Below are 8,333 nucleotides of genomic sequence, written 5' to 3'. Positions count from 1 at the left end.
ACATTGCTGTGGGTCTGGAGTCACATGTAGGACAGACCAAGTAAGGACGAATTTCTTCCTTTGTCACCATGGCAGCTAACACCTTCCTCCATGATATAGGCAGATGTATTTTATTTAATATTTGAGCCATACCTTTTCCTTTCTTATTTTGTCCCGAATCCTAAAGGACATTAGTGAACCAGATGGGTTTTTCCGACAATCAACAATGGATTCATGGATAAGGTTTGACCCTTAACTCCAGATATTTATTGAATACAAATTCCATGTCTGCTGTGGCAGGATTCAAACCCAGGTCCCCACAGCATTATCTGGTTCTCTGGATTAACAGTCCAGTGATAATACCATCAGGCTATCAGGGTTAAAGTTCACACTTGTGAGCGCATAAAGAATGTCACATATGATTGTTAAATTGCAAACTTGGGTGCACCTTGCCAAGTGGAAAATTGATGCTGTGGCAATAAAGCAGGGTGGAATGATGGCTCAGTGGTTAGTCCTGCTGCCTCACAGCACCAGGGACCCAGGTTCGATTCCAGCCTCAGGTGACTGTCTGTGTGGAGTTTGCACATTCTCCCCGTGTCTGCGTGGGTTTCTTCCGGGTGCTCCGGTTTCCTCCCACACAGAAATAAAGAGGGTGAATGAAAAGAGACTGGCAGTTAACATAATAATGTCTTCTATTGGCATATAAATAATGAAAGGGTTGTAAAAGATGGAGTGGGACTGATTCAGGACAAAATAAGAAAGGAAAAGGTATGGCTCAAATATTAAATAAAATACATCTGCCTATATCATGGAGGAAGGTGTTAGCTGCCATGGTGACAAAGGAAGAAAGTCAGACGCTAGAAAAGGTACTAAATTGATAAGGAGAAGATACTGGAGAGGCTGTCTGTACTTAAAGTTAACAGGGCACTGGGAATGCGTGAGATACACCCAAGCATATAGAGAAAATGAATAGAAAATGCACAGGCACTGCTACAATTTTTCAAAGACAAAAATAGAAATTGCTGGAAAAGCTCAGCAGGTCTGGCAGCGTCTGTGGAGAGAAATCAGAGTTAACGTTTCAGGTAGAGTGAACCTTGCTAAGAGGAAGGGTCATTTGACCAGAAACGTTAATTCTCTGATTTACAGCATCTGCAGTTCTTTTGGCTTTTCTTTGTTGTAATTTTTCAGTCCTCCTTAGATGCATGAGTCATGCCAGAGGACTGGAGAACTGCAAACTTTATTTAAAAAGTTAAAAAAGGATGTAAGGATGACCTAAAAATAACTACACACCGGTCAGATTAACTGTAGCGATTAAGGAACATCTCAAAACAATGATTAGGAAAACAATTAATGGTCACACAGACTAATGTGGGTTAACTATGGGTCTCTTAAGGGAAAACTGTGTTTAACTAAAATCATGTCTAGCTTAAGGAGTTTTTGATGAAGTACGAGAAAGAGTTGATCAGGGCAATGCTGTTAATGTGGTATACGTGGACTTGCAGAATGCATTTGACACAGTGTTGCACAACAAACATGCAGACAAACTGTGAGCTCACGGGATAAGAGGGACAGAGGCTACGTAGATGTAAAATTGGCTGAGTGATAGAGTAATCTTAATAGCTGTTCTTGGCCTTAAATAGGTTTGTAATGCAGTTCAGGCATCAGTATTACAGTCCTTACTCTTCCTGATATCTATCAATGATCAGACCCTTGGGGATAAAAGCACAACTTCAAAATTTGCAGATGATACGAAACTTGGAGGCATTGTGAACCAAGTGGTTCTACACTGTAGGACATCAAAAGGACATAGATAAGTTGGTAGAGTGGGTGGACAAGTAGTAAATGGAATTCGACATGGACAATTGGGAGGTCTGTCAGGTTGGTAGGAAGAACATGTGTAAAATGAAGGGTACAACTCTCCAGGAGGTGCAGGAGCTGACAGAATTGATTGAAATGTACATAAGTCATTGAACTTGGCAGGACAGATTGAGAGAACAGCTAAGAGTTGGGGGTGGCAAGGTGGCTCAGTGGTTAGCACTGCTGCTTCAGAACACCAAAAGACCTGGGTTCAATCCCAGTCTTGGGAGACTGTGTACAGCTTGTACGTCCTCCCCATGCCTACGTGAGCTTGCTTCGGTTTCCTCCATTGGTCCAAAGGTGTGCAGGTTAGGTGGATTAGCCATGGGATATTGTGGGTTACAGGGATAGGGTAGGGCAGTGGGTCTGGGTACATGGTCTTTGGAGGGTTGGTGTGGACTTGATGAGCCAAATGGCCTGCTTCCACATTTGTAGGGATTCTGTGGTTGAAAGGAAGCAGACAGTAACCCTGGCTTCATGATTAGCAGCATTGAATACAAGAGCAAGGAGGCTTGTTGAACTGGAATAAGGCACTAGTTCAGGTTCACTGGAGTGTTGTATCCAGCTCTGAGTACCATACTTTTAGAACAATGTGGAGAGAGTGCAGAATAAGTTTACGAGAATGGTTTAACAGATCAGGTTATGACAATAGGTTGGAGAAGTTGAGACTGTTCCTTTTGAAGAAGAGAAGCTTGAGAAGAGATTTGGTTGCAGAATTCAAAATCATGATCTGTCTCTTTAGAGCCTCTGCTGTGTCCAACTTTTCACTATTTAGTAAGTACCCAGTTCCATTCTTTTTAGATTCAAAGTGAGTGACTTCATATTTACCAACAATGAAATCCATTTGTCACACTTTTCACATCTATCAATATCTCTTTGTGATTTTATGCCGTACCGTAAAAATGTTAAAATGTTGTTATCAGTTTCTGGGGCATTGCAGGAAAATGAAATAAATTGATTTTATAAAATGAGTACCTTGACCTTTCGTCACTTCTTCCATGATAGGGATAATTGGCCGCCCAGCAAATTCTCGACCATGTTGGACGAGGGCCTCTTGAAAGGTTCGGTACCCATTGAGGACAACGATGGGAATCAATAAGGCGCTGCATGTAAAAACGTCTCCATACTTCTTAGAAAGCTGTGCGTGGAGAAGGCAGGGAATAAGAAACATAAAGATGATGTACACTTCTGTCAGACTCTCTCTAACTTGCCAGATAAGCAGCCTGAAAACAAATGTTGCATAATGACTTAAAGCAATTTACTTTCCACATATCTAAAGTTGCATAGAATTATGCAATACAGTCGCACATAACGTGGGCTGGAGTTTACAAACACTTTCTCCCCTGTGATAGTTGTGAGAACATAGAACAAAGAACAATACAGCCCAGGAACAGGCCCTTCAGCCCTCCAAGTCTGTGCTGACACATTTTGCCCTTCTGACTAAAACTGTCTTCACTTACAGGATCTGTATCCCTCTATTCCCTTCCTATTCATGTATTCATCCAGGTGTTTCTTTAATGCTGCTATTGTGTCTGCTTCCACCACCTCCTCTGGCAGCACGTTCCAGGCGCTCACCACCCTTTGTGTGAAAAGTTTGCCTCACACATCTCTTTTAAATATTCCCCCCACCGCTGCATATTGAACCTGTCTCCCCTAATAATTGACCTCTCCATCCTGGGAAAAAGCCTCATACTTCCCACTCTATCCATGCCATTCACAATCTTATAAACTTCTATCAGGTCACCCCCTTAACCTCCTGTGTTCCAGTGAAAAGAAATCCAGTCTAGCCGACCTTCCTTCATAGCTAAACATATTGCACATTTCTGAAGGTGTGAACATCCACTTCAACAGGTAATAAGGAAGGCAAGTGGATGGTTGGCCTCTATTTCAAAGAGAATGCAAATGTAAATATTCAGAAATCTTGCTAAAACTATACAAGTCACAAGTCAAACCACATCTAGAACACTGTGAACAGTTTTGTTCCCCTTATCTAAGGAACGGTATACTGGCTTTGGAGGCAGGTCAGAGAAGGTTCACTAGATTGATTCCATTTGTGGAGGGATTTTCTTATGAGAACCATCATAGAGACACACATCAGAGCAGAGGCCCTTGAGCCCATAGAGTCTATGCCAATCTATCTATTATAATCCCATATTCCAGTACTTGGCCCATAGCCTTTCAACTACTCACAGCACCAGGGACCCGGGTTTGATTCCAAACTCGGTCCACTATCTGTGTGGAGTTTGCACGTTCTCCCCGTGTCTGCATGGGTTTCCTCCGGGTGCTCCAGTTTCATCCCACAGTCGAGAGATGTGCAGGTAATGTGGATTGGCCATGCTAAATTGCCATAGGGAAATACAGGCATTGGGAAGGAGATAGATCTGGGTGGGATGCTCTTTGGAGGGTCAGTGTGGACATGATGGGCTGAATGGCCTCCTTCCACACTGTAGGGAATCTGTGATTCTAGACTGGGTCTGTACTCTTTGGAATTTAGAAGAATGAGAAGCGACCATATCGAAATACACAAGATTTAGGGCATGTACAGCGTCAATGCAGGGAGGTTGTTTCCCCCTGTTAGAAGGTCTAGGATTAGACAGCATAATCTCAGAGTAAATTGTTGCTCATTTTAGACAGTCATTGAGTCATACAGCACGGAAACAGACCCTTCGGTCCAACCAGTCCATGCCGACCATAATCCCAAATTAAACTGGTCCTACCTGCCTGCGCTTGGCCCAAATCCCTCCATACATTTCCTATTCATGTACTCATGTCTTTTAAATGTTGTAACTGTACCTGCATATACCACTTCCTCATTCCACATACGAACCACTCTGTGTAACAAATGCCCCTCGTATCTTTCTTAAATCTTTTCTTTCTGCTCTCACCTTAAAAAATATGTCCCCTAGTCTTGAAATTCTTCACCCTAAGGAAAAGACACTGCCATTCACATTATCTAAAATTGTCATGATTTTATAAACATCAATAAGGTCATCTCTCAGCCTCCTACGCTTCAATGAAAAAAGTCCCAGTCTATCCAGCCTCTCCTTATATCTCAAATCCTCCATTCCTGGCAACATCCTGGTAAATCTCTTCTGCACCCTCTCCAGTTTAATAATATCCTTGTATAGCAGGGTGATCAGAATTGGACACAGTACTCCAGAAGAGGCCTCACTAATGTCTTATACAACCTCAACATGCCATCCCAGCTTCTATGCTCAATACTCTGACCAATAAAGGCAAGCGTACTAAAAGCCTTCTTAACCACTTTGTCTACATGCGATGGAAATTTCAAAGAATGTGTACCTGAATTCCAGAATTGCGAAGGATTTTATTTCTCCCAGAGATTAGTAAATCTGTGGAATTCTTTACCACAGCGGGTTGTTGAGGCTGGGTCATTAAATATATTCAAGGCTGAGATAGATTTTTTTTTAAATCAAAAAAGGAATCACAGGTCACAGAGAAGTGGAAGTGAGATTCTTAAACTTGTCCACATGGGGAAACAATGCCCCATTTCTATACACCATTTACTTAATATAATTTGCTTTTCCTATTACCCAACTAGGATGCTTTTTCTTTTATTCATGGAGGAGGATCCTCAAATCCCTCCATGTTGCAGCATTCTGCAATCTTTCTCCTTTTAAATAATATTCAGCTCCTCTATTCTTCCTGCCAATCAAGAGGGCAGCTTTGTCCCAAACGCTATTGAACTTCCTGAGTTTTGTTGGGGCTGCACACATCCAGGCAAGTGGGGAATATTCCATCACACTCACGTCTCGTGTATTGTCAATGGCAAACAGTCTTTGGCACACCAAGGGGGTTAATTACAGGCCTCATGATTCCCAGGCTGCTCCCGGTATTTACAGAGCTGGACTAAAACAAAGAGATCTGAAACAAAGACAGAAATTGCTGGAGAAACTCCACAGGGCTGGCAGCATCCTTGGGAAGAAAGCAGAGCCAATGTTTTGAGTCTGTGAATGCTGCCAGATCTCCTGAGTTTTGCCAGCAATTTCTGCTTTTTTTTTAACAAAGCTGGTCCAGTTTAGTATCTACTCCGTGTTTGCTGTAGAAGCCAAACTAGTGTGAGAAACATTACACTGGCCAGACTGGAAGAAAACTGACAATAAGGATACGTGAACACCAACGAGCCACCAAGAGACACGACCAATTCTCACTGGTCTCAATACACACGAAGGACACCAATTCAACTGCGACAACACATCCATAATTGCACCAGCCAAACAGACACATGCCAAGGATTTCCTGGAGGCCTGGCATTCCAACCGGAACTCTGTCAACAAACACAGTGAACTGGAACTGATATACAAACCACCGAGAAACAGAACCAGAAGTAATACCATCCACCCCAACAAACAGAGGTATATAAATAACAAGTGGGACAGAACACCGATGTTTCAGCAGAAGCGCACTGATGATGTTACCTAGCAGGGTGACGAAACGTCTGCAACCAAACCCCCCCGGCTCGGCGAGCAAGCCTACAACCTCATCCACAACCTGAGCTACAAATCTTCCCAAAAACAATTTAAAGCCAAACTAATTTATGAGAAATTATAGATTCCCTACAGTGCAGAAAGAGGTTATTTGGTCCATTGGGTCTGCACTGACCCTCCAAACAGCATCCCACCCTATTACTGTAACCCCATATTTCCTATGGCTAACCCACCTAGACTGGACACTATGAGGCCAATCCACCCTAACCTGCACATTCCTGGGCACTATGGGGACAATTTAGCACGGCCAATCCACCCTAACCTGCACATTCCTGGGCACTATGGGGACAATTTAGCACGGCCAATCCACCCTAACCTGCACATCCCTGGGCACTATGGGGCAATTTAGCATGGCCAATCCACCCTAACCTGCACATTCCTGGACACTATGGGCAATTTAACATGGCCAATCCACCCTAACCTGCACATCTTTGGACTATGGGAGGAGGCAGCACCCGGAGGAAACCCATGCAGACACGGGGACAATGTGCAAATGCCACACAGACAGTCGCCCGAGGGTGGGATCAAACCCAGATCCCTGGCACTGTGAGGCAGCAGTGCTAACCACTGAGCTATTGTGCTATCCCTGCGGGTAGCTCAAGGGCAGACGTTTGGCTAATATTACAGCACTGAATGATCCATATGTAATTAGATATTCGCAAGCCTGTTATTAAGTTTCCTTGCAGTCATTGCAATTGCATTGCTTGTAATAGGTAGCTGATTGCACTGAAACTCTCACTTGCTGTTAGCTTCTAAATCTAGTCTGACCACAACCTACTTGCAATAGACGGTTAGCCAATAGTTCGAGGAGGTTTTTAATCCCGCTGACTTTGCCTGGCTAATTGTTAAGGTAAATGAGTTGGGACCCTCAGAGTCTCCCAAGACAACTCGGAGGTGGGGGTTGGGGGCAGCGATCCCAGTTGAAATCGCAAGTCTAGGTGTTTCCATGTCAATTTCAACAGTCAGCAGGAACCCCAACAAAAGCAGCTTTCAATCTCTGACCATCCGGAGATGGAGAAGGGCGAGTCTTCTCCAACAGCTCACTGCTCACCCCCTACCCCAGTCCCTGATGAATTGCTACCGCTCAGTCTTCGAAACAGGGGGAGAAGGTTTCAGGTTGAGATCCGCCAATACCTCAGTCAGAGAAACATGAGGAGCCTGATTCCTGGTGAAGATGTTTCCGAAGAGTGACCACATGGATGGACCCGGTAGGAGAGCACTCTGCTTCCTGGCTTTGATTAGAAAGGACACCGTTAAAAACACAGCCAAGAAAATCAGTAGAGTTTGCAGATTGAAAAACTGGAGCCAGCGGAAAGGATCCATCTCCAATAACAGCTTCACGCTTTTCATTCTCCAATGTTCAGAGATGCCCAGCTCTTCATGTACAGTTGGAGCTGAATGGTCGTTAATAGATTTGTTTTGACGTTTTATCCCCAAGGCACTTCCTGTAACTGGATAAGTTCAGAGTTCACTTTTTTCTTCAACCTGAGGTATTGATTAAATTCTCGGATTTGCCAGACCTTTAAAGCACAACACACTAGGGTTTTGTCAATAATGTATTTGTCCAAAAAAGGCTTTGTATGGTTTTCCAAGTTGCCGCCTCTCTCTCACACACACACACAGACACCACCTTTGCTGATTCAGAATACACAAAACACGTCAGGGTTTAATTATGAAATCCAACCGGTTTCATACGATCCCTACAGTGTGGAAAGAGGCCATTCGAACCATCAAGTCGGCAGCAACTCTCCGAGAAACATCCCAACCAGCACCCTACCCTTTAATCCAAAGTTTCCCATGGCCAGTCCACCCTAACCTGCACATCCCTGGACACTATGAGACAATATAGCATGGCCAATCCACCCTAACCGCACATCCCTGGGCACTATGGGACAATTTAGCATGGCCAATCGACCCTAACCTGCACATCCATGGACACTATGGGGTAATTTAGCACAGCCAATCCACCCTAACCTGCACGTACTTGGA

At 43.9% G+C, this 8,333-nt stretch overlaps 1 protein-coding gene across 1 annotated transcript in view; it reads right to left on the bottom strand.

The window, feature by feature from the left end:
- Window positions 1–7,667, bottom strand: part of LOC109919557 (cytochrome P450 2F2-like) — a 24,338-nt gene extending 16,671 nt beyond the window's left edge. The window contains exons 1-2 of the mRNA XM_048617348.1: window positions 7,426–7,667; window positions 2,828–3,059 (exon numbers count right to left, since the gene is read on the bottom strand). Coding sequence (XP_048473305.1) covers window positions 2,828–3,059; window positions 7,426–7,667 — 474 coding nt within the window. The remainder of the gene's footprint in view (window positions 1–2,827; window positions 3,060–7,425) is intronic.
- Between the last annotated feature and the right edge of the window lie 666 nt (window positions 7,668–8,333).

The sequence above is a fragment of the Rhincodon typus genome, chromosome 37 (genome assembly GCF_021869965.1).
Source record: "Rhincodon typus isolate 14 chromosome 37, sRhiTyp1.1, whole genome shotgun sequence".
In the NCBI taxonomy this organism is placed as follows: Eukaryota; Metazoa; Chordata; class Chondrichthyes; order Orectolobiformes; family Rhincodontidae; genus Rhincodon; species Rhincodon typus.
Note: the sequence above shows the minus strand (reverse complement) of the source record. Positions and strands in the feature narration are given on the sequence as shown.